Raw genomic sequence first — 26,132 nt, forward strand, 5'->3', positions numbered from 1 at the left:
ATTATGTTTTTTTCTTCAGCTGAAATGACCTTATTAGGGAATGAAAACCAATATGCAGGGGTGCATTTTTTCACAATGGAGAAGTGACACGGGGGCCTGCCTAGGATCTGTACTGGGACCAGTGCTGTTCAACATACTGACAAGTGATCTGAAAAAGGGGGTGAACTCCGAGGTGGCAAAATTTGCAGACAATACAAATTTACTCAAGACAGTTACGTCGAAAGCTGACTGTAAAGAATTACAAAGCAGTCTCGTTAAACTCGGAGACTGGATAACAAAATGGCAGATGGAATTCAATGTGGTAAGTGCAAAGTAATGCACACTGGAAAACATCCCAAATATACATCAAAACGGTGTGGCCTAAATTAGCTGTTACCACTCAAGAAAGAGATCATATGTGAATATCCACAAGTCATATTGTATATTTCTCTGAAAACATCCACACAACGTGCAGCGGCAGTGGAAAAAGCTAACTATGTTAGGAACCACTAGGAAAGGGACAGATAAAACAGAAAATACTATAATGCCATTATATAAATCCATGGTACGCCCAAGCCTTGGATACTTTGTGCAGTTCTGATAACTGCATCTCAGAAGAGATATATTAGAATGGAAACAGGTACAGAGAAGGACAACACAAGTGGGGCAGGAACAGTTTCCATACAAGGAGAGATTAAAGGCCGGACCTGTTAAGTTTAGAAAAGAGGCAGCTAAGGAAGGATACGATAGAGGTCTATAAAATCACTTTCTCTACGCCATTCATGAATAGGGGTGTGTTATTTACCTCTTCACATAACACAAGAACCAAGGGTCACCCAATGAAATGTACAGGCAGCACACACAAAGCAGTACTTCACACAACACAGTCAACCTTGTGGAACTCATTGCCTGGGGATATTGTGAAGGCCAAAAGTATAATCAGATTTAAAAAATAATTAAGTAAGTTCTCAGAGGATAGGTCCCTCAATGGCTACTAGCCATGAGGGCAGGGATGCCACCCTATGCTCTGGGTGTCCCTAAGTTTCTGGGTGTCCCTAAGCCTCCAACTGCCTGAAATGGGACTGGATGACGGGAGGGTCACTTGAAATGCCCTGTTCCGTTCATTCCCTCTGAAGCATCTGGCACCAGCCACTGTCAGAAGACAGAACACTGGGCTAGATGAACCATTGGCCTGACCCAGTACAGCCATTTGTACGTTGGAAAATAGTTTTGTTCACCCGTGTTCAGGGTCTGGCACCTCAGCTGTGCAATCAACAGCAACCTCCTCTCCACTGGATGGTAGGTGGAGAGAAAGGGAAGTTTGTGCCCAACCATCGAAAGAGACAGACCACTGAAATAGCCTGGCCCTTCTGCTAGAAGGGAGTTAATCTTGCACTGCAATGAGACTCAGGAGGTCAAGGAAAAGACCAACCAGCCACTTGGCAGTGCAGCACCTGTTCTAACCAATGGCTAACTTGAAACAGAAACAACTGAAATTGTAGAGTAACTTCTCAACCGAGCAGGAAACCGTAGATGTGGGTTAAACGTACAACTAGTTCAAAATAAGTACTGGGTGTGTGGCATTTGGAGGACCAACATAGAGCACTCACAGCTGCAGAATATTGACTGAGATAGTTTAGTAAGATTTCAGAAGTTACATTCGTGAGTTAATAGCACACGGTACCTGCTACAATAGAAGCTACGGTGTCCAGGTAACAGTGATGGGGGGGAGGAGGGGGAGAAAAAAAAAAAGATAGCCTGGCTATCGATTCTCATGTCGCAGTGTCTAAACTGTTCCACAAACGTATGTCTGAAAGGAAAACAAGTCAGCAGGTCTCTCTTAAGTAAACCTATTAGCCAAAGCTCTCTGTACAAAATGTAAGGCAATGTACAGATAGGAACCACTGTCCAAAATGGGAAAGGTTTCCAAATGGAGATTTTCCCAGCACCCAGTAAAAAGACCCCATTGGTGCCGTACTGGATTAACAGCTTATTAACACCTCCTGTAATGAATCCAGTACAGGAGACAACAGACTAGACAGACCACAAGTCTGCTCCAGTCTAGGAATCCCCATTTACAGCAAACATACCGGTGTATAAGAAACACCCCTTTACATCAGCAACTGAAGTTAACAGATCTAGAACAGCTAGAATGACACCAATGGCCCACATCAGTGGTGTAGACTATGAGCTGCTGCACAAACCAAGCCACTAACAACCCCCCTTCCTCCACACTTGTGTTTGCCCCTTAAGTCACTCCTATACATTTCCTGCTAGGTCTCATCTTAGCACAGGGCTTGCAGGTTCAGTGCTTTCCTAGGGTTGAAAGCATGGAGAGCGCAGAAATTCCTGATTATAGCCCCTTTGCTTTCAAGTCTCTACAGGAGAAAGGAGCTTCACAAGACCTACCTCTCTCCACACACAAATAAGCACACTACCCTTTTATAACAAGACTCTGGGGTTTTTATTCGGTCTTTTAGTTGTGTATCGTACATTCATTTGCCTTTCCTGGCCTTGATCTTCCTCAGGTAGAATTCTAGTTCCTTGCCTTCCAGAATATAGCCGTCTGCTCGGCCACACTGTCCAGGTCTGGAGGCGATGCAAGCTGCAATGAGAAGTCAGTCATTAGGTCATAGAAAAAGAAATGGGAGCTACATTGCTACGGACTCTCACATCAGTGTCCATCCAAACAAGCTGGACTCTTTCTTGCCCTCTACTGTCAACCTTTCTTGGCCTCGTCAAATAAAGGCCAGTAACATGTCTTCAAACAAATCAATATGTTAGTGAGCATCTCCCTGAAAGGACCTGCTCAGGCACAGCTGTGGGGCTATGCAAGAGTGAGGGGAAAGGTACGCACTAGTGAAGTCCTCTTCAGATTTCCAATTGTCATCGCTCAAATTCAGTAGCAGAACTGGACAGTGTTCTCATCACCAGAAGACTTCAGAATAGCAGGCCACCCATGCACAACGGCAGATAGGTGGAAGGTGTTACTTGTTAAGCCCAAGAAAGCTGCTCACCGCAGAGAGGATGCACAAGCAGCCTTAGGACTTGTCTTCATTAAAGTGCTACAGCAGCACAGTACTGAAGACACTACTAAGCCAACAGGAGAGCCTCTCCCATTGACTTAGCACTGTCTACCCCGGGAGTTAGGTCAGTGTCGATTTTTCACACCCCTGAGCAACGTAGTTAGACGATACAGGTCTGTAACGCAGACCTGGCCTTAGGCTTTTCACAACACTGGCAAGTCTTACCAGAGAAAGGCCTATAGAGAATGACCACTAGTCAGGGCGGAGCAATTCCAGGAGCTGAACAAATGTGCCAGCTGAGATGTGGGAAATTTTTCCTTCCCACCGGGGCCAAAATTGCTGGACCCTCCAGAATCCAGACACATGAAAGGAAAGCTGTGGCTAATATCCACTAAAAACATTTTACAACTAGGCTTGGAAGGAGTCGGTTTTTTAAAATCGGTAGATGTCCATTTCACCATACAAGCACAAGCTGATGAAACAAACATTTCCAGGGACCATTACCAACATTTACAGATACTGCTATTTTAGAACTTCTTAATAGTTTGATTTAAAGATATTTACTTGGCAGATTTTGACATGTGATGCTCACAATTTGTGTTTTAATAGTTCTAAAGCTTTAACTTTTTGAATCTCAACATCTACGGTCATTAAATAATTACCACTGGCTAACACCCCCATAATTTCCTGCAACGGTGAAAAATTTAAAATAGATAAAAATACTTAAAAACAAACACAGATAACTGTCGAAATTATAAAAATCAAATTCTGCCAAGCCTACTTACAACAGATGAACTCCCCGTCACTTTCTATCTGCACCTCTGCATGGCTTTATCAGGCTGACTAATCCAGACAGGATTTTAGAAATACTAAAGAATAGTTTCTGCTCTGGCACCTTTTCTTTGTGCCTGTATAGTCCACTGAGTTCTCCCTCCCTGGGGACTCACCAAGCAGCTTTCCCTGCTGGAATTGCTCCTCCAGGATGCTGCTGATCTTGGCGTTTTTCTTCCGCTCGTCATATTTCTTCTGGATCTTCTTTGAACGCTTCTTGTTTAAGATTTCCTCCTCTTCAGGAGTCTGAAACAAAGCCAGAGAAAGGACTGAGAACAGGCTAGGTTTAACTGTCCACCTTTTTGTTGGAAGCCTCCCACTGAATTCCCTTTTTCTGCTCAGTGGCATTATCTCTATATTCCTTCCATGTCTGGAAAGGAGCAGAAATTGTTTATGCAGGAAAAGGCATGATTTTAGAGCACAATACTCAATTGTCATGTCAGAAACTCTTTGTATTTCCAGTACCACTTTGGTGAACACTACAGTGCAATAACCCTGGTTACAGTCCTGGCCCAAAACATGCCTGATCATGTATGGAGAACACAAGGCAGGAGAGGAGGCTACTGACAGTGAACGAGTTTCTGGGAAAGCAATTGTCCCCCATCGTCCAGCAATGACTGCTGTTAGTCATTGTCCATGCACATAGAATAGGCAACCTCTGCTAGCCAAAATCCTTAGATATGAGGCATGAATGCAGCTGCAACACCAACCAGCCTTTGCTGTTAGTTTACAGGGCCAGGGATCAGGCTCCAGAAGGGATGTGCACTACACAGGCATAGGAAACTCTTCCAAAAGGACAAACCGTCGGAAGTCTGAACTACCCTCCTCCCCAAAAATCAACTGAATCTCCCTTCCCGCAACCACACAGACTGGAGTAATGATCTGAATGTGTCTCCAAACAACCAGACAATGTTAACAGGCCAACCTACACCAACTATCCAACAATAAACTGAATAGTCCAAACTTCTGCCCCAAAAAACACATTGCAGGCAGGACCCAAATTCCTACGTAACTGACTAACATGTAGGAATCTGCTCTAGAAGCAGAAGCTTGCTCCCTGCAGTGAGGCCCCAACTTGCCCACTAGTCTTCTTCAGCGTCACAAGTTGTCATCGCTCTCCATTCAGTAGCAGAACTGGACAAAGTTATCATCATCAGAAGACCAAGGAAGCTTTAAGGGGCAGATCCCTCTACTAATCTAACACTGCCAAGTGCAAAAGCTATGGTGATGGCTCTGTGGAACAATGGTTTTAAGGAACCAGCATTCCCTTTGGAATGGCCATGTGGCTCCAAATGAGAACATCTCAAATGGTTAGAGTTGGTCCCGAATGCAATTCTGAAATACTTTGTTCAAAATTGCTAAGAGGCAGAACTGACAGCAGTGACTGGTATTAAGCAAGGCAGGAACACAGTGCAGACTTTGCAATCCCTGCCCAGCAAGCAGACTGGCATGATTCACACAGCATCAAGAACAGATCTCTCAGCCCAGCACATACCAGTTTAGCACCCTTCTTGCGTCCGAGGGGCAAGGCATAGTGGGCTTCATACCACTGTCGGTATGGGGTGCTGTCAATGAGAACAATGCAGTTCTTCACCAGGGTCTTTGTCCGCACCAGCTCATTGTTGGAAGCATTGTAGACCACATCAATGATCCTGGTCTTGCGGGTGCAGCCTTGGAAAACAAGGGAATTCATTAAACCCCACACAAGCCAGACAAGCTTTTACTATGGATGTATCATCAAAGCAGACAACACAGCATCTTCAGTGCTCAACCCACACCTCTTTGGAAGTTTATCCTTCAACTACTTGGGGAGTCCTTTCGGTATATCCTTTCCTCTCCCAGTGCAGCCTATATGGGTTCCGGAAAGAGACCTGCAAATGGAAAGCTACACCCACTCTAAATAAAGCACTAGATAAACTCCAGCATGGTCCCGTGCATCCTCCTCCTCCCCCGGTCTCATTTGTTGAAATCAAACTTCTCATCTGAAAGTTATTACCACACAAGTTGCATAAAAGACAAGTGCAGAGAGTCAAGGCCCAATCCTGTGAATCCTTCCTACCACGGGTAATCGACCCCATGGAAGTGAATGGGACTCCCCCTGCAGCAAGCACTACACTCTGTTTGCAGGATCAGGACTTTACTACGGAATCTGAGCAGCAAGCTGGGTTTCCCACCCCAAAAGGCCTCTAGAGACCACAGGTCACTCCACAGTGGGGTAAAACACCGTTTTATGGTAGTCGTTTTGCTTTAATAAGTTTAGCAGTTGCCATCCCCGGGGACTCAAGTCTTTAATTTGTCCACAGGACAAGCACAGCAGCAATGCTGGCTTTCCCCACTGCTCAGCAGTGCTGGCTCATGCCTGTTGGTTAGGGACTGTCTCTAAAGAGAGGGGGGGAAGCTCAGTCTTCACAGCCCATTAATTTTTGGCCTCCCTGCTGCAAGGGATTGTGATTTTCATAATACTTCACTACTAACTGGAGAGAGACCATTTCCCCTCTACCTCATGTCAGACAAGCCACCTCTCAGTCATCATTAACCTGCACCAGATTTACTATTTATTATTTGTATTACAGAAGCATCCAAAAGAACAGCCAGGATTGGAATCCCCTGGTCTCAGCATGGCACAAGCAAAAGACACTCCTTGCCTCCAAGAGTACTGATGACAGCAGTAGCAGGATTACATATCCCCATCCTCTCACCTGAATTCCCGACTCCTTTTCAAAACTCTTCCCCACCCTCCAACCTTTTTGCAGGGCATTCTCCTTCAAAACCACCTGTTCCAGCAAACCATTCTCATCGAGGATCCTCACGCTCTCCATTCTCCTGAACTGTTTTGTCTTGCTTTATTTAGATAACAAACACTTGGAGACAGGGAGCACATTCTGCTGAAAGCTGTAAATCTAAACCAATCATTTGACAATCATCATTTGTTTTTAATGTGAAAACTCCATGACAGCTGCCCCCCTCCTGAAACAAGAGCTTCTGTGAGCAATGCACTCAGTGTAACTATGACGTTCCTATCACTGTGAGCTTTACAAAGGCCTCCAAACCTTCTAATAAGCTCACCTAAGGTCAAAGTTATCATCATTATTCACACTGCTCCAGAACCAAACACTGTACAGACAACCACATTGCTGAAGATCAGTATCCAAGCTGTTTGTTTGGATCATTCCTCCAGTCCAGCAGTACCACGGATGGTTAGTATCGGGGGTAGCTGTGTTAGTCTGTATCCACAAAAACAGCAAGGAGTCTGGTGGCACCTTAAAGATGAACAGATTTATTTAAGCATAAGCTTTCATGGGTAAAAACCCCACTTCTTCAGATGCATGGAGTGGAAAGTCTTGTGAGGTAACTCCCTTCTCTTCATGTGTCAGTCTATGTCTGCATCTGTAATTTTCACTCCATGCATCTGAAGAAGTGGGGTTTTTACCCACAAAAGCTTATGCTCAAATAAATCTGTTAGTCTTTAAGGTGCCACCGGACTCCTTGTTGTTTTCACGGATGGCTGACACAGCAAGAAAAAGACTGAGCTGCTTTCTAGATGCGAGGGGCCCGCATTCTCATCTTTCTACTTACATTCAGAGCCCCAAGAGAAGTTGCCAACGTCCAAGCGCAGAGCACGATATTTCTTGTTACCACCACGAACCCTCACTGTGTGAATCCGGCGCGGGCCAATCTGTAACAACAACAAAAACATAGCTGCTAACAATATCTTAGGGGAGAGGAGACAGTGAGTTTCAGGCTGAAAGGCAATATGGTCAGTGTAACTATGACAGATCCTAGCATCGGCAGGTGCAGTAATTGCGACCGAAACGGTCCATAGTACCCACCTAAGGTGAAGTTCTCATCACTCCAATTGCCTCCTAAACCAGTAACACTCTGAACTAATGTAATGCTGAAATCCCGGGGGGGGAGGGAGAGATAGAGAAATGCCACTGCTCAGAAGAGCACAGGCAGAAATTAGAGAACTGATTGATAAAGCAGTGCATTTTCACAAGTCCTTATCACTGCAGTATGAAGCCAGAAACTAACACAGCATTTTCTAAGCTGGCCAGGGCAGCAACATCCAGTTATCCACAACGTCCAAATCCCCCACCTTGGTGTTGGCGGGTGGTCGCCCCAACTCATACTTCCTCTTCTTGTGGTAGGGCTTCCTTTTGCCCCCAGTCTTGCGACGCTTGTGCCAGTTGTCCCTAGAGATACCTGGGTTAAACCAAAGGGCAGCAGGTCAGAGAGGCAGATGAGCCCACCCAACCGTACAACAGCAACGCTCCGAGTACTCAGCTCTCCAAGGTTGATTTCCACATGGTGCATTCGGTCTAATGCAGCAAGTAGAGAAGCTTCATCACGGATACTCGGAGCCCCCCGTCCCCGAAGCGTTCAGCAAAGCCAGCGCCTGGCACGAAAGGAAACGGTCCCCTCCCAGACTGGGGCGCTTTGCGATCACGGGCCCTGCACCCCAGCCCGCGCCACAACGCCCGGCCGACGGGCTCACACCCACCCGGGCGCAGGGCGGGTCAGGCTGCGCCGAGGCCTCGTGCCCGCCGCAGGGCCCCCCAGCCGGCGGGGGGGGGGGGGAGGCGCCGGAGGCTGCCGACCCGCAAGGCCCCCACAGCCGGAGAAAGGCGGGGGAGGCTCTGGCGGCGGCGGCGGGCCCGCCCCAGCCCGCGCCGCGCGGGACCCCGGCATCCCGCCTCCTCCCGCCCCGCGGCCGCCCACGAGCGCAGGCCCCGCGGGCCCCTCGCGCCGCGCCCGGCCCCGCGCCGCCGGCCCCGCGGGCGGATGGCGGCGGATGGCGGCGGGCCCGGAGCCGCGGCCCTACTCACCCATCCCGAGCGGCGCCGGCTGCAAAGAGGGGCCGCAGAGGCTCACGGGGCGGTTTGTGGGGCCGAGATCGCGCGAGACGGGGACGTCACACCGCCGCGCCCGGGCGTGCCGCTGGCAGACGACATCCCTCGGCGACCCGCGCGCGTGACGCCGGCGCGCGGGCCCGGGGACTACGTAGGTTCCGGGGCGGGCGGAAGCGCTGGCCGCGGTTACTGCCCCCGCCCCCGTTCTAGGCCCCGGGCGGGCCGCGCTCCCCTGGGCCCGGACCCCCCAGGCCCGGGGGGAGGGACCCGCCGAGCTCCCCGGGCCAGGGCCTGACTCTGGGAGGCGCGGCTCCTTCCGGGGACCCCCCCCCGATAACTGCCCCTTCGACAGACCCTAGGGCCTGGGAACAGCCCCTTCCCCTGGCACCTGCTGCGGGGACCGTCCAGCCCCAGCTCAGCCTTGGGAACAGCCCCCGGGCCAGGCCCTGCGCCCCGCCAGGCCGCGAGAACAGCCCCATGCCCAGGCATTGCCCCCCGGGCCTTGGTAGCCACCCTGCGAAGTGCCCCAGGAACAGCCCCTGCTCGGGGGTGTCGCTGCACCCCCCAGGGGAACGCCCGCTGATAGCCTGCCACGCTCCCGCCCTGAGCAAAAGTCTCACGCCCTCGCTGGGGGGCCCTAGACTCGAACGGCAGTAACAGCCAAGGGGGTGTGTGGCCCTGGCTCAGGGAGGGAGGGGTGAGCATGTGGGGGCACGCTGTCTGGCAGGATCTGTGTTGCTTTTAAACAAATTGAAGGTGAAATGTTCTTTGTAATCCCCCCTCTTTTCTGATCTAGCACTTCGCATGAGAAGCTCATAGGAAAGTGGCTAAGAGGCCTGTGTGACCTGAGTTGTAGAATAGAGTGAAATAGGCTGAAGGAACTGGGATTGTTTAGTCTGCGGAAAAGAAGAGTGAGGGGGGATTTGATAGCTGCTTTCAACTACCTGAAGGGCGGTTCCAAAGAGGATGGAGCTCGGCTGTTCTCGGTGGTACCAGATAACAGAACGAGGAGTAATGGTCTCAAGTTGCAGTGGGGGAGGTTTAGGTTGGATATTAGGAAAAACTTTTTCACTAGAAGGGTCGTGAAACACTGGAATGCGTTACCTAGGGAGGTGGTGGAATCTCCTTCCTTAGAGGTTTTTAAGGTCAGGCTTGACAAAGCCCTGGCTGGGATGATTTAGTTGGAGATTGGTCCTGCTTTGAGCAGGGGGTTGGACTAGATGACCTCCTGAGGTCTCTTCCAACCCTGATATTCTATAATTCTATGCCCTGAAAGGCATGTCCTGGTTTCAGTTTATATGGAGTTGATGTCATATCCTTTTGATGTCAAAAGAAATCACGAATTAAGCATCTGGCCTTTAGTGTGTCCATATATGCTCCTAACCTTTGATTGTTCTGTATTTATTGGGAGAAATGGAGCTGCGATCTTCCAATCCCATTCAAATTTTCTCCAGGCTTGGAAACATGCTCTTTCCTCAACAATTCTAGCTGTAGGTTAGTTACCTAAACTAAGCCCTGGTCTACACTAGGACTTTAGGTCGAATTTAGCAGCATTAAATCGATGTAAACCTGCACCCGTCCACACGATGAAGCCCTTTATTTTGACTTAAAGGGCTCTTAAAATCGATTTCCTTAATCCACCCCTGACAAGTGGATTAGCGCTTACATCGGCCTTGCCGGGTCAAATTTGGGGTACTGTGGACACAATTCGACGGTATTGGCCTCCGGGAGCTATCCCAGAGTGCTCCATTGTGACTGCTCTGGACAGCACTCTCAACCCAGATACATGATTGTTTGCCATTGCTCTGACGCAGGGAGGGGCGACTGATGACACGGCTTACAGGGTTGGCTTACAGGGAGCTAAAATCAACAAAGGGGGTGGCTTTACATCAAGGAGTATTTCAGGCAGGACTTCACGGAGGGTTCCAATAAGAAATGGTGCACCTAAGTTATTGTTCTTATTGGAACAAGGAGGTTAGTCTGGCCTCTGATTGATACATGGCTAGATTTACCTCCCTGCACCTTCTCTATGAGTGACTGCAGTGTGACCTAGAGGAATGAGTCCCCTAGATGGGGGGCGGGTTTGCAAATGAGTACAAAACAAATCTGGTCTATTTCTTGTTTTGATACACTCCATCTATCTTTTACATCTTTGGCTGGCAGCAGACAGTGCAGAAGGACTGCATGCCATCCACATCTCATGGCTGCTCGGTAGAAGATGGTACAGTAGGACTGCTAGCCATCCTCATCTCTTGCCTGCCTGACAGAAGATGATACAATAGGACTGCTAGCAATCCGTATCACCTGCCTGCTCACCATAAGATGGTTCAATAGGACTGACTGCAGGACTAAAGAGAATGACTTGATCAAGTCACTCCAAATTTAGTCCCTACGCCCATGTCTGCCCAGGCGCTCCTGATCAATCTCACAGAGGTGACCAGGAGCACCTCAGACATGACGATGACAGCTACCAGTCCTATTGCACTGTCTGCTGCCACAAGGCAATGGGTTGCTGCTGCTGTGTAGCAATGCAGTACCACGTCTGCCAGCACCCAGGAGACATACGGTGACAGTGAGCTGAGCGGGCTCCATGCTTGCCGTGGTATGGCGTCTGCACAGGTAACTCAGGAAAAAAGGTGCGAAACGATTGTCTGCCCTTGCTTTCACGGAGGGAGGGAGGGAACGGGGGCCTGACGATATGTACCCAGAACCACCTGCGACAATGTTTTAGCCCCATCAGGCACTGGGATTTCTACCCAGAATTCCAATGGGCGGCGGAGACTGCGGGAACTGTGGGATAGCTACCCACAGTGCAATGCTCCGGAAGTCGACGCTAGCCTCGGTACTGTGGAAGCACTCCGCCGAGTTAATGCACTTAATGCACTTAGAGCATTTTCTGTGGGGACACACACACTCGAATATATAAAACCACTAAGCAGCTAAGAAAGGGCTGAGGAGCAAAAAAAGCACCAGCCCTGGTGGAGTCTGGCACTTCAGCCTCTTGTAACCTGATTTCAGTAACACTTCAGATTCTTGCATGCAGTACAGTTGTAGCCGGGTCCAGTCCCAGCAATCCGGGATATTAGAGAGACCAGGTTGGGGAGGTAATATCTTGTATGGTAATATCTTGTATGGTGGACCAGCTTCAGCTCAGAAAAGGAGCGGCAGTGGGGCTCAGGCTTCAGCCCTGGACCCCCACAAGTCTAACGACAGCCCTGGTGACCCCATTAGAACAGGCTTGTGATCCACTTTGGGGTCTCGACCAGTGTTCCCTCTAATTTTTGACAGGCTGTGTGCGCAAAAAAAATTTTCTGTGCAAATGTTTGTGCGCGCAGTGTTTCGCCATGTGCATGGGGTTTAGGATCTGTGTGCGTGCGCACACACGCACAGCTTAGAGGGAACAGTGGTCCAGACCCACAGTTTGAGAACCGCTGAGATAGACAAACGTCTATGTATTTAGCAGCCCAAATGGTAGTTGTAATGAGTACAGCCATTTATAATAACCTGTATTGTTAGACATATTTTAACAGCATTTTCTAGTATAAAATAACTAAAGATTCTCAAACATCTTCAGAGTTTGGCATCACAGCTCAAGGGATTTAATAACCTGGACTTTACAAAAGGAAACTCCTGGGGAGACAATTAGCAGTTTTCTCACAAATGTTCGAGGGCAAAAATGCCCATTAATGTCACTGTGCTGCTTTTTTACTGGGAATTAAATTTTACTTGGTGTAGTGAAGCAAAATAGCATAAAGAAGGCAGTATTTCTCCAGGCCATGAATATTACCTAGCTTTATACTTTCTATGAAACGAAGTAAAAACCTCTTAGTGCATAACGCAGCATGGGAATGCCAATTATTTATTGCCTGTGGTGCTTAGACAAGACAAAGAAAATCCCTCTCTGAATGCAGCTGGTATTTGGGGATTGGAGCTGCTGCTAGGGAGACTGTTACCTTTCCCCCACAAAAACTATCCACCCACTTTGGAACAGGCATAGCTTCACTACTAGCGGCTGAAAAGAAGCAAGAACTATGATCACCAGCTATGACAGGTCATTGCTGAGTGCGGAGTTCATGGAATAGTCAGAGGTGGTTGTAAACTGTAACACTGACCGAGAGGGCAATATCTACTCTACACTGAGTTGACCTGCTTCATTCAGGCTTCAGAATACACTGTTTTGTCCTTCCAGTAAGTAACTGCCTGGAGGAGTGGAATGTGTTTTTACAGAAAACATTCTCTTCAGCCTCATTATTAGGGCAGAAACAAATCATATTCGGAAATTGCCATGTAAAATGCATGTTTTCTCTGACCAGGACAGACTGCAAGTTTCTATCAACTGCTCTGCAACACGAGTCATTTCTTTACGTCAGCCTTTAACTAGAATTGCATCTACCACCACCTCCGCAGGTACCTTGGCCACACTGATCAGAATATCCCGAATTAACCTGCAAAGAGAAATGGAGTAACTCTGGGCCTTCCCAGAGTTGCTACACTAGGCACAAGCAGACACTCGTATCCGTGAATCAAGTCATCTGCCTTGCACAGTTTGTACTGTGATGCCACCAAGTCCCCTCAGTGTGTGGCGAGAGGGGACTGGGAGGGCAGTCGGGTGTCCAAGGGTCCGTCCCCCACCTGGGTGCTCTTGCTCCCCTGCATCCCCCCAAGCATTGCTTGGAGGACCACCAGGTGAACCTCCTGGAGACTGGGGGCAGCGGGCGTCCAAAGGTGGGTGAAACTTCCTCACAAGGGCGGGCTGCCTGGAGCTTGCCTGGGAACTCTGGGCAGGGTGCCAGGGGCTCACAGGCGAGCAGCTGCTGCAGCCTGGGAGCAGGAGAAGGGAAAGCTCAGCCCCAGAACAGGAGCCACGCAGTTGCCCTGAGCAGCGAGACCAACGCCCAGAAGCTGGAAGGGAAGCCCCTGGCCAACAGGCAGGGATTCCCTACCCCCCAAATTCACCAATCTCCCCCCAGCTCACCCAGGGCAGCTTAGCAGCTCTTGGACCGGCCCTTTCCTGCAGGTAAACGGGAGTGACCAGCCCCGAGCCCACCTGCACCGCCCGAGGCGCAGGCTACATAAAAAGCACTAGAGAAGTCAGTACAAACTAAAATTTCACACAAGACAATAAAAACAACGAGGAGTCCTTGTGGCACCTTAGAGACTCTCACATTTATTTGGGCATAAGCTTTTGTGGGCTAGAACCCACTTCATCAGATGCATGGAGTGGGGAAAAAAATAGGCAGGTATAAATATAGAGCACATGAAAAGATGGGAGTTGACTTAGCCAGTGGGGGGGTCAGTGCTAAGGAGGCCGATTCAATCATGGTGGATGTGGCCCATTCCCAACAGTTGACAAGAAGGTATGAGTATCAACAGAGGGCAAATTATTTTTTGTAGTGACCCAGCCACTCCCATTCTTTATTCAGGCCTAATTTGATGGTGTCAAGTTTGCAAATTAATTCCAGTTCTGCAGGTTCTCATTGAAGTCTGTTTTTTTTTGTTGAAGAATGGCCACTTTTAAGTCTGTTATTGAGTGTCCAGGGAGATTGCCCCCCCCCCCATGTTCTGCCTTCCATTTTGCCATGCTCCCTGAAATGCTAATGTGGCGGGGCAGAGCAGTGGCGTGTCTCCTTGGCTAGCTGCTGCCTGCTCATGGGGTCAGTGGCTGTGAGGCAACCCTTCCTGATGGCCGGGGGAGAGTTCTCTGCTGCCGGGAGACTGCCATTTTTTGTTGTAACCCTCCCCCCCGTCCGCAAACCAGGCAGGCTTGGTGGCCTGCTGAGGTCCTGGAGAGGGTTTTTCTTTTCTGAAATCTATGTCAACGACAACTGCTCTAAGGAGACACAAGGGAAGCAATAAAAAGTCAACCTTGTCACAGAGAAACGCAGTTAAACTATTTCTCTTTTTTTAATCAGCAAAATCTTCCCAAACGGAAGGCCACTGTTCCTGGAGAAGGCTCCTGGAAAGGGTTTTTCTTGTTAGCGTAGACCACCTGCCTCCCCAAAAGGCGGGAGCTAGGTAGACAGAAGAATTCTTCTGTCCACAGCCCGCACAGATGTAGCAGTGCGACTTACGTTCCCCGTGCAGACGAGGCCTGAGGGTTGGTGCGTGCTGAACAGTTAAGTCAAAACAGCTCCGTTCGTCAGAGGTGTGTAAAAGGGAAACCCGCTCCTCGGCGACATGGCTACGCTGACCTAACCCCCAGCGTAGCTAAGGGCATTCGGGGAAGTGGTGGGCCTCCTCCACCATGGGGTTGTGCCAACCTAGTCTCGGTAGCACAGACAGGGTTGCCGCCAAAGGAAAGAACAGACAGAAAAAGCCAAAGCAACCCAGGGCAGGGGGTGAGCCTGCACGTTGGATGAGGGGACCAGGTGAGACAGATGTTTTTGACAAACCATCCTCCCGTCAGAGCAGGAAGAGCCCAAGAATGAGGAACAGGCAAAAAGCTGCAAGCAGGGCAAGAGGCAGATCAACCAACCAGCTCTCCTTAGGGCAAAATAAGGAACTGGTCCAAGCCCCACAAAGGTAAAAGTAGAGAGCAGACCAGATCCAAAAGTCCAGGAAAGGACAGAAAAGCAACAAAGAAGTCAGCAGCCTGAGCTCCAATTAACAGAGCAGTCAAAAGCACATAGGGTATGTCTACACTACGAAATTAGGTCAAATTTATAGAAGTCGGTTTTTTAGAAATCGGTTTTATATATTCGAGCGTGTCCCCACAGAAAATGCTCTAAGTGCATTAAGTGCATTAACTCGGCGGAGTGCTTCCACAGTACCGAGGCTAGAGTCAACTTCCGGAGTGTTGCACTGTGGGTAGCTATCCCACAGTCTCCGCTGCCCATTGGAATTCTGGGTTGAGATCCCAATGCCTGATGGGGCTAAAACATTGTCGCGGGTGGTTCTGGGTACATATCGTCAGGCCCCCGTTCCCTCCCTCCCTCCGTGAAAGCAAGGGCAGACAATCGTTTCGCACCTTTTTTCCTGAGTTACCTGTGCAGACGCCATACCACGGCAAGCATGGAGCCCGCTCAGCTCACCGTCACCGTATGTCTCCTGGGTGCTGGCAGACGTGGTACTGCATTGCTACACAACAGCAGCAACCCATTGCCTTGTGGCAGCAGACAGTGCAATAGGACTGGTAGCTGTCATCATCATGTCTGAGGTGCTCCTGGTCACCTCTGTGAGATTGATCAGGAGCGCCTGGGCAGACATAGGCACAGGGACTAAATTTGGAGTGACTTGATCAGGTCATTCTTTTTAGTCCTGCAATCAGTCCTATTGAACCATCTTATGGTGAGTAGGCAGGCGATATGGATGGCTAGCAGTCCTATTGCATCATCTTCTGTCAGGCAGGCAAGAGATGAATCAGAATCATAGAATATCAGGGTTGGAAGGGACCTCAGGAGGTCATCTAGTCCAACCCCCTGCTCAAAGCAGGACCAATCCCCAATCAAATCATCCCAGCCAGGGCTTTGTCAAGCCTGACCTTAAAAACTAAGGAAGGAGATTCTACCACCTCCCTAGGTAACGCATTCCAGTGTTTCACCACCCTCCTAGTGAAAAAGTTTTTCCTAATATCCAACCTAAACCTCCCCCACTGCAACTTGAGACCATTACTCCTTGTCCTGTCCTCTTCTACCACTGAGAATAGTCTAGAACCATCCTCTCTGGAACCACCTCTCAGGTAGTTGAAAGCAGCTATCAAATCCCCCCTCATTCTTCTCTTCTGCAGACTAAACAATCCCAGTTCCCTCAGCCTCTCCTCATAAGTCATGTGTTCCAGACCCCTAATCATTTTTGTTGCCCTTCGCTGGACTCTCTCCAATTTATCCACATCCTTCTTGTAGTGTGGGGCCCAAAACTGGACACAGTACTCCAGATGAGGCCTCACCAATGTCGAATAGAGGGGAACGATCACGTCCCTCGATCTGCTCGCTATGCCCCTACTTATACATCCCAAAATGCCATTGGCCTTCTTGGCAACAAGGGCACACTGCTGACTCATATCCAGCTTCTCGTCCACTGTAACCCCTAGGTCCTTTTCCGCAGAACTGCTGCCTAGCCATTCGGTCCCTAGTCTGTAGCTGTGCATTGGGTTCTTCCGTCCTAAGTGCAGGACCCTGCACTTATCCTTATTGAACCTCATCAGATTTCTTTTGGCCCAGTCCTCCAATTTGTCTAGGTCCCTCTGTATCCTATCCCTGCCCTCCAGCGTATCTACCACTCCTCCCAGTTTAGTATCATCCGCAAATTTGCTGAGAGTGCAATCCATACCATCCTCCAGATCATTTATGAAGATATTGAACAAAACTGGCCCCAGGACCGACCCCTGGGGCACTCCACTTGACTCTGGCTGCCAACTAGACATGGAGCCATTGATCACTACCCGTTGAGCCCGACAATCTAGCCAACTTTCTACCCACCTTATAGTACATTCATCCAGCCCATACTTCTTTAACTTGCTGGCAAGAATACTGCGGGAGACTGTGTCAAAAGCTTTGCTAAAGTCAAGAAACAATACATCCACTGCTTTCCCTTCATCCACAGAACCAGTAATCTCATCATAGAAGGCGATTAGATTAGTCAGGCATAACCTACCCTTGGTGAATCCATGCTGACTGTTCCTGATCACTTTCCTCTCGTGTAACTGCTTCAGAATTGATTCCTTGAGGACCTGCTCCATGATTTTTCCGGGGACTGAGGTGAGGCTGACTGGCCTGTAGTTCCCAGGATCCTCCTTCTTCCCTTTTTTAAAGATGGGCACTACATTAGCCTTTTTCCAGTCATCTGGGACTTCCCCCGTTCGCCACGAGTTTTCAAAGATAATGGCCAATGGCTCTGCAATCACATCCGCCAATTCCTTTAGCACTCTCGGATGCAACTCGTCCGGCCCCATGGACTTGTGCACGTCCAGCTTTTCTAAATAGTCCCGAACCACCTCTTTCTCCACAGAGGGCTGGCCATCTACTCCCCATGTTGTGATGCCCAGCGCAGCAGTCTGGGAGCTGACCTTGTTAGTGAAGACAGAGGCAAAAAAAGCACTGAGCACATTAGCTTTTTCCACATCCTCTGTCACTAGGTTGCCTCCCCCATTCAGTAAGGGGCCCACACTTTCCTTGGCTTTCTTCTTCTTGCCAACATACCTGAAGAAACCCTTCTTGTTACTCTTGACATCTCTTGCTAGCTGCAGCTCCAGGTGCGATTTGGCCCTCCTGATATCATTCCTACATGCCCGAGCAATATCTTTATACCTTTCCCTGGTCATATGTCCAACCTTCCACTTCTTGTAAGCTTCTTTTTTATGTTTAAGATCCGCTAGGATTTCACCGTTAAGCCAAGCTGGTCGCCTGCCATATTTACTATTCTTTCTACATATTGGGATGGTTTGTCCCTGTAACCTCAACAGGGATTCCTTGAAATACAGCCAGCTCTCCTGGACTCCTTTCCCCTTCATGTTAGTCCCCCAGGGGATCCTACCCATCCGCTCCCTGAGGGAGTCGAAGTCTGCTTTCCTGAAGTCCAGGGTCCGTATCCTGCTGCTTACCTTTCTTCCCTGTGTCAGGATCCTGAACTCAACCAACTCATGGTCACTGCCTCCCAGATTCCCGTCCACTTTTGCTTCCCCCACTAATTCTTCCGTGTTTGTGAGCAGCAGGTCAAGAAAAGCTCCCCCCCAGTTGGCTCGTCTAGCACTTGCACCAGGAAATTGTCCCCTACGCTTTCCAAAAACTTCCTGGATTGTCTATGCACCGCTGTATTGCTCTCCCAGCAAATATCAGGAAAATTAAAGTCACCCATGAGAACCAGGGCGTGCGATCTAGTAGCTTCTGCGAGTTGCCGGAAGAAAGCCTCATCCACCTCATCCCCCTGGTCCGGTGGTCTATAGCAGACTCCCACCACGACATCACTCTTGTTGCTCACACTTCTAAACTTAATCCAGAGACACTCAGGTTTTTCTGCAGTTTCGTACCGGAGCTCTGAGCAGTCATACTGCTCCCTTACATACAGTGCTACTCCCCCACCTTTTCTGCCCTGCCTGTCCTTCCTGAACAGTTTATAACCATCCATGACAGTACTCCAGTCATGTGAGTTATCCCACCAAGTCTCTGTTATTCCAATCACGTCATAATTCCTTGACATCACCAGGACCTCCAGTTCTCCCTGCTTGTTTCCAAGGCTTTGTGCATTCGTATATAAGCACTTGAGATAACCTGCTGATCGCCCCTCATTCCCAGTATGAGGCAGGAGCCCTCCCCTCACAGACGTTCCTGCCTGTGTTTCCTCCCGGTATCCCGCTTTCCCACTTACCTCAGGGCTTTGGTCTCCTTCCCCCGGTGAACCTAGTTTAAAGCCCTCCTCACTAGGTTAGCCAGCCTGCTGGCAAAGATGCTCTTCCCTCTCTTTGTAAGATGGAGCCCGTCTCTGCCCAGCTCTCCTCCTTCATGGAACACCATCCCATGGTCAAAGAATCCAAAGCCTTCTCTCCGACACCACCTGCATAGCCATTCGTTGACTTCCACGATTCGACGGTCTCTGCCCAGGCCTTTTCCTTCCACGGGGAGGATGGACGAGAACACCACTTGCGCCTCAAACTCCTTTATCCTTCTTCCCAGAGCCACGTAGTCCGCAGTGATCCGCTCAAGGTCATTCTTGGCAGTATCATTGGTGCTCACGTGGAGAAGCAGGAAGGGGTAGCGATCCGAGGGCTTGATGAGTCTCGGCAGTCTCTCCGTCACATCGCGAATCTTAGCTCCTGGCAAGCAGCAGACTTCTCGGTTTTCCCGGTCAGGGCGGCAGATAGATGACTCAGTCCCCCGGAGGAGAGAGTCCCCGACCACCACCACCCGTCTCCTTCTCTTGGGAGTGATGGTCGTGGAACCCCCCATCTCAGGACAGTGCATCTCATGCCTTCCAACCAGCGGAGTCTCCTTCTGCTCCCTTCCCTCAGACGTATCATCTGGTCCACTCTCCGCATTAGTACCTGTGGAGAGAACATGAAAGCGGTTAGTTACCTGTGTCCGCATTGCTGAAACCCGGACATTCCCCCTTCTTCTTCTGGAGGTCACATGTTGCCAAGCTTCTTCACTGGCCTCTTGGCTCCGCTGTGCAACCTGCTCTAAATCTTTAGAGCTTTGTGCCCGTAGAAGCATATCCTGACTTTTGTCCAGAAAATCCTCAGTTTCTCGTATGCAACGCAGGGTCATTATCTGTTGCTCCAGACCTTCAATCTTCTCTTCCAATATGGAGACCAGCTTGCACTTTGTACAGACAAAGTCGCTTCTGTCCTGTGGAAGAAAGACAAACATGGCACATCCAGTGCAGGTCACAACAGCTGAACCCCTCCCTTCCATATCACCAGGATTGCTAGCAGTCCTATTGTACCATCTTCTGCCGAGCAGCCCTGAGATGTGGATGGCATGCAGTCCTTCTGCACTGTCTGCTGCCAGCCAAAGATGTAAGAGATAGATGGAGTGTATCAAAACAAGAAATAGACCAGATTTGTTTTGTACTCATTTGCAAACCCGCCCCCCATCTAGGGGACTCATTCCTCTAGGTCACACTGCAGTCACTCACAGAGAAGGTGCAGGGAGGTAAATCTAGCCATGTATCAATCAGAGACCAGACTAACCTCCTTGTTCCAATAAGAACAATAACTTAGGTGCACTATTTCTTATTGGAACCCTCCGTGAAGTCCTGCCTGAAATACTCCTTGATGTAAAGCCACCCCCTTTATTGATTTTAGCTCCCTGTAAGCCAACCCTGTAAGCCGTGTCATCAGTCGCCCCTCCCTGCATGCATCTGAGTTGAGAGTGCTGTCCAGAGCAGTCACAATGGAGCACTCTGGGATAGCTCCTGGAGACCAAAACCTTCGAATTGTGTCCACAGTACCCCAAATTCGACCCGGTGCCGATGTAAGCGCTAATCCACTTGTCAGGGGTGGAGTAAGGAAATCAATTTTAAGAGCCCTTTAAGTCAAAATAAAGGGCTTTATCATGTGGACGGGTGCAGGTTTACATTGATTTAATGCTGCTAAATTTGACCTAAAGTCCTAGCGTACCCCAGGGCACAGTGTTGTAAACCAGAGTCTCAGTTTTCTTGTTCAATCAAATGCCAGTCAGAATCACAAAACCACCAAGAACTACTTGCAAACACTGAAAAAGAAAACAAGGTAAGCAAGCCCCCTACCAAACCAAACAATAATGAAAAACAAAAATAACTGAGAAGAGCACGCTAAAATTTCTTTTCTTTTGACCGATCGCCAGGGGAGAGCGCGAACGCAGTCCCCCACTACCACAAATTATGCAGTCGAGTTTCCCGCATTTGGGGAAATCGCAGGGGTCAGCACACCCGCAGTGCAATGGATGAGCCTCGCCCTGGGAAAACCACCTTCGTGATCATGGTGTCTCCCCTGCCAGGTAAGTATGAGTGGCGCAGCCCCAGCCGCCGCCCGCCCTCGCTCGCCCCGCACTCTCAACCCACGGTGGGGCCCGCCGCGACACGCCCGCCAGCCCGCCCACGCCGGCCCCCACTGCCGCGACATGCCCGGGGGTGTCCCCGGGGCCCCCGCCGAGCCCCGCCTGCCAAATTCGCGCCCGGCTCGGCAGCCAACTCCCGCTCCCACAAAGCTCTGCGCGCACACACATCTGCATACGGGCTGCCGCGGCTCCGCCCCTCCCCCTGCCCAGCCCCGGCTCGCCAGCGCTCCGAGCCCCGCCGCCGGCCCCACGCCCACCCGGCGCCCTGGTCACGTGCTGCAGCCAGCCCGGCTCGGAAGAGGCGGGGCCGACAGAGCTGACCCCCGCTTCAGGAGCGCTCCGGGTTCGAGCCTCCGAACCCAGCGGGGGGCCACGTGCCCTCGGGCTTCCCCGCCCGGCTCCGGGGTCCTTCGTGCGCCTGCGCGTCAGCGGGAGTGTCTGGGGAGACCAGCGGCCGCCGGCTGCGCCCCCTCCGCCCGGCAGGGGCAGCCCCGAGAAGAGCCTCGTTTGAGCGGCGAGGCGGGCCGGCGAGTCTGATTTGCATACCCACAGTGCATTGCGCTCCGTGAAGCCAGTCCCTGGTGAAGGGGATGGTTCTGCTCGCAGCGTGCCCGGTTCCGATGATCAAGCTCGGGATTGAAGCGGGCTCGATTCACTCTCCTGTAAAAGCGAGCGGTGTGGCGGGCTGTGAGCGTAGTCACCCTGAGGTGAGGAGAGACCGCGGTTTCCCCGGCAGCGCCTCTGCCGGCTGTTTGTCATACTCTGGTTTCTCTTCAGATCGTATAAATCTTTCGCCTTTTACTAAAGATTTCCGTGGAGAGGAACATTTATGAGTTTCTACCCAATTTTTTGAGGCTTCATTTCGGTGAAGCTACCCTTTTTTGTGAAAAACAGAATAAAGTGTTGTAAAGCGCTTGTTGTTTAAACTAACGCCTTGTTAAGTGGTGCGGGTTTGTAATGTGTGAATGTTTCGCAGTTTTAAGTTCCCGGTCGCACACTGAAGACCTGGGGATGTCTCTTGGGGTATGTCTACACTACAGAATAAGGTCGAATTTATAGAAGTCGGTTTTTTAGAAATCGGTTTTATATATTCAAGTGTGTATGTCCCCACAGAAGTGCATTAACTCGGCAGAGTGCTTCCACAGTACCAAGGCTAGAGTCGACTTCCGGAGTGTTGCACTGTGGGTAGCTATCCCACAGTTCCCGCAGTCTCCGCTGCCCATTGGAATTCTGGGTTGAGATCCCAATGCCTGATGGGGCTGAAACATTGTCGCGGGTGGTTCTGGGTACATATCGTCAGTCCCCCCTTCCCTCCCTTCCTCCCTCCGTGAAAGCAAGGGCAGACAATCGTTTCGCGCCTTTTTTCCTGAGTTACCTGTGCGGACGCCATACCACCGCAAGCATGGAGCCCGCTCAGGTAACCGTCACCGTATGTCTCCTGGGTGCTGGCAGACGTGGTTCTGCATTGCTACACAGTAGCAGCAACCCCTTGCCTTGTGGCAGCAGACGGTACAATACGACTGGTAGCTGTCCTCGTCATGTCCGAGGTGCTCCTGGCCACGTCAGCTGGGAGCGCCTGGGCAGACATGGGCTCAGGGACTAAATTTTTGGTGACTTGACCAGGTCATTCTCTTAAGTCCGGCAGTCAGTCCTATTGAACCGTCTTATGGTGAGCAGGTAGGCAATATGTCCTTCTGCACCGTCTGCTGCTAGCCAAAGATGTAAAAGATAGATGGAGTGGATCAAAACAAGAAATAGACCAGATTTGTTTTGTACTCATTTGCCTCCTCTGCTGTCTAGGGGACTCATTCCTCTAGGTCACACTGCAGTCACTCACAGAGAAGGTGCAGCGAGCTAAATCTAGCCATGTATCAATCAGAGGCCACGCTAACCTCCTTGTTCCAATAAGAACAATAACTTAGATGCACCATTTCTTATTGGAACCCTCCGTGAAGTCAACCCTGTAAGCCGTGTCCTCAGTCGCCCCTCCCTGCATCAGAGCAACGGCAAACAATCGTGCATCTGAGTTGAGAGTGCTGTCCAGAGCAGTCACAATGGAGCACTCTGATTGGGCTAAAACATTGTCGCGGGTGGTTCTGGGTACATATTGTCCGGCCCCCGTTCCCTCCCTCCCTCCCTGAAGGCAAGGGCAGACAATCGTTTCGCGCCTTTTTTCCTGAGTTACCTGTGCGGACGCCATACCACCGCAAGCATGGAGCCCGCTCAGGTAACCGTCACCGTATGTCTCCTGGGTGCTGGAAGACGTGGTATGGCATTGCTACACAGTAGCAGCAACCCATTGCCTTCTGGCAGCAGATGGTACAGTACGACTGGTAGCCATCCTCATCATGTCCGAGGTGCTCCTGGTCACCTGTGTGAGGTCGATCAGGAGCGCCTGGGCAGACATGGGCGCAGGGACTAAATTTTTAGTGACTTGACCAGATCATTCTCTTAAGTCCGGCAGTCAGTCCTATTGAACCGTCTTATGGTGAGCAGGCAGGCAATATGGATTGCTTAGCAGTCCTATTGTACCGTCTTCTGCCGAGCAGCCATGAGATGTGGATGGCATGCAGTCCTTCTGCACCGTCTGCTGCCAGCCAAAGATGTAAAAGATAGATGGAGTGGATCAAAACAAGAAATAAACCGGATTTGTTTTGTACTCATTTGCCTCTTCCCCTGTCTAGGGGACTCATTCCTCTAGGTCACACTGCAGTCACTCACAGAGAAGGTGCAGCGAGCTAAATCTAGCCATGTATCAATCAGAGGCCAGGCTAACCTCCTTGTTCCAATAAGAACAATAACTTAGGTGCACCATTTCTTATTGGAACCCTCGGTGAAGTCAGCCCTGTAAGCCGTGTCCTCAGTCGCCCCTCCCTGCGTCAGAGGAACGGCAAACAATCGTGCATCTGAGTTGAGAGTGCTGTCCAGAGCAGTCACAATGGAGCACTCTGATTGGGCTAAAACATTGTCGCGGGTGGTTCTGGGTACATATTGTCCGGCCCCCGTTCCCTCCCTCCCTCCCTGAAGGCAAGGGCAGACAATCGTTTCGCGCCTTTTTTCCTGAGTTACCTGTGCGGACGCCATACCACCGCAAGCATGGAGCCCGCTCAGGTAACCGTCACCGTATGTCTCCTGGGTGCTGGAAGACGTGGTACGGCATTGCTACACAATAGCAGCAACCCATTGCCTTCTGGCAGCAGACGGTGCAGTATGACTGTTACCCGTCCTTGTCGTGTCTGAGGTGCTCCTGGCCACGTCAGCTGGGAGCGCCTGGGCAGACATGGGCGCAGGGACTAAATTTTTGGTGACTTGACCAGGTCATTCTCTTTAGTCCTGCAGTCAGTCCTATTGAACCGTCTTATGGTGAGCAGGCAGGTAATACGGATTGCTAGCAGTCGTATTGTACCGTCTTCTGCCGGGCAGGCAAGAGATGACGATGGCTAGCAATCGTATTGTACCATCTTCTGCCAGGCAGGCAAGAGATGAGGATGGCTAGCAGTCATATTGCACCATCTTCTGCCAGGCAGGCAAGAGATGAGGATGGCTAGCAGTCGTACTGTACCATCTTCTGCCGAGCAGCCATGAGATGTGGATGGCATGCGGTCCTTCTGCACCGTCTGCTGCCAGCCAAAGATGTAGAAGATAGATGGAGTGGATCAAAACAAGAAATAGACCAGATTTGTTTTGTACTCATTTGCCTCTTCCCCTGTCTAGGGGACTCATTTCTCTAGGTCACACTGCAGTCACTCACAGAGAAGGTGCAGCGAGCTAAATCTACCCATGTATCAATCAGAGGCCAGGCTAACCTCCTTGTTCCAATAAGAACAGTAACTTAGGTGCACCATTTCTTATTGGAACCCTCCTTGAACTCCTGCCTGAACTACTCCTTGATTTAAAGCCACCCCCTTTGTGGATTTTAGCTCCCTGAAGCCAACCCTGTAAGCCGTGTCATCAGTCGCCCCTCCCTCCGTCAGAGCAACGGCAGACAATCATTCCGCGCCTTTTTTCTGTGCGGACGCCATACCAAGGCAAGCATGGAGTCCGCTCAGCTCACTTTGGCAATTAGGAGCACATTAAACACCACACGCATTATCCAGCAGTATATGCAGCACCAGAACCTGGCAAAGCGCTACCGGGCGAGGAGGTGACGTCAGCGCGGTCACGTGAGTGATCAGGACATGGACACAGATTTCTCTGAAAGCATGGGTCCTGCCAATGCATGCATCATGGTGCTAATGGGGCAGGTTCATGCTGTGGAACGCCGATTCTGGGCTCGGGAAACAAGCACAGACTGGTGGGACCGCATAGTGTTGCAGGTCTGGGACGATTCCCAGTGGCTGCGAAACTTTCGCATGCGTAAGGGCACTTTCATGGAACTCTGTGACTTGCTTTCCCCTGCCCTGAAGCGCATGAATACCAAGATGAGAGCAGCACTCACAGTTGAGAAGCGAGTGGCGATAGCCCTGTGGAAGCTTGCAACGCCAGACAGCTACCGGTCAGTTGGGAATCAATTTGGAGTGGGCAAATCTACTGTTGGGGCTGCTGTGATGCAAGTAGCCCACGCAATCAAAGATCTGCTGATATCAAGGGTAGTGACCCTGGGAAATGTGCAGGTCATAGTGGATGGCTTTGCTGCAATGGGATTCCCTAACTGTGGTGGGGCCATAGACGGAACCCATATCCCTATCTTGGCACCGGAGCACCAAGCCGGCGAGTACATAAACCGCAAGGGGTACTTTTCAATAGTGCTGCAAGCTCTGGTGGATCACAAGGGACGTTTCACCAACATCAACGTGGGATGGCCGGGAAAGGTACATGACGCTCGCATCTTCAGGAACTCTGGTCTGTTTCAAAAGCTGCAAGAAGGGACTTTATTCCCAGACCAGAAAATAACTGTTGGGGATGTTGAAATGCCTATATGTATCCTTGGGGACCCAGCCTACCCCTTAATGCCATGGCTCATGAAGCCATACACA

General features: G+C 50.4%; 1 protein-coding gene and 7 non-coding genes across 8 annotated transcripts; 1 reads left to right on the forward strand and 7 right to left on the reverse strand.

The window, feature by feature from the left end:
• Positions 1-1,298: 1,298 nt before the first annotated feature.
• On the reverse strand, positions 1,299-1,430 carry LOC114019934. Its single transcript, XR_003564886.1, has one exon. It is a non-coding gene; the product is annotated as a small nucleolar RNA SNORA35 (small nucleolar RNA).
• A 989-nt stretch (positions 1,431-2,419) lies between these two features.
• Positions 2,420-8,801, reverse strand: RPS8 (ribosomal protein S8). Its single transcript, XM_037906677.2, has 6 exons — positions 8,663-8,801; positions 7,933-8,039; positions 7,413-7,512; positions 5,332-5,507; positions 3,953-4,082; positions 2,420-2,584 (listed from the first exon to the last, which is right to left on the reverse strand). Exons 1-6 carry the CDS (start codon positions 8,664-8,666, stop codon positions 2,475-2,477), a joined length of 627 nt encoding a protein of 208 aa, XP_037762605.1. The 5' UTR covers positions 8,667-8,801; the 3' UTR covers positions 2,420-2,474.
• Positions 2,846-2,916, reverse strand: LOC114019938. Its single transcript, XR_003564891.1, has one exon. It is a non-coding gene; the product is annotated as a small nucleolar RNA SNORD38 (small nucleolar RNA).
• LOC114021909 lies at positions 4,924-4,996 on the reverse strand. Its single transcript, XR_003566251.1, has one exon. It is a non-coding gene; the product is annotated as a small nucleolar RNA SNORD38 (small nucleolar RNA).
• Positions 7,589-7,694, reverse strand: LOC114019933. Its single transcript, XR_003564885.1, has one exon. It is a non-coding gene; the product is annotated as a small nucleolar RNA SNORD46 (small nucleolar RNA).
• Positions 8,110-8,194, reverse strand: LOC114019936. The gene has a single exon (XR_003564888.2). It is a non-coding gene; the product is annotated as a small nucleolar RNA SNORD55/SNORD39 (small nucleolar RNA).
• Positions 8,802-20,940: 12,139 nt separating the features above from the next.
• LOC119567006 lies at positions 20,941-21,104 on the reverse strand. The gene has a single exon (XR_005226639.1). It is a non-coding gene; the product is annotated as a U1 spliceosomal RNA (small nuclear RNA).
• Positions 21,105-21,913: 809 nt separating this feature from the next.
• Positions 21,914-22,029, forward strand: LOC119567004. The gene has a single exon (XR_005226637.1). It is a non-coding gene; the product is annotated as a U5 spliceosomal RNA (small nuclear RNA).
• The last annotated feature ends 4,103 nt before the right edge of the window (positions 22,030-26,132 follow it).

This window comes from Chelonia mydas, chromosome 8 (assembly GCF_015237465.2).
Source record: "Chelonia mydas isolate rCheMyd1 chromosome 8, rCheMyd1.pri.v2, whole genome shotgun sequence".
Taxonomy (NCBI): domain Eukaryota; kingdom Metazoa; phylum Chordata; order Testudines; family Cheloniidae; genus Chelonia; species Chelonia mydas.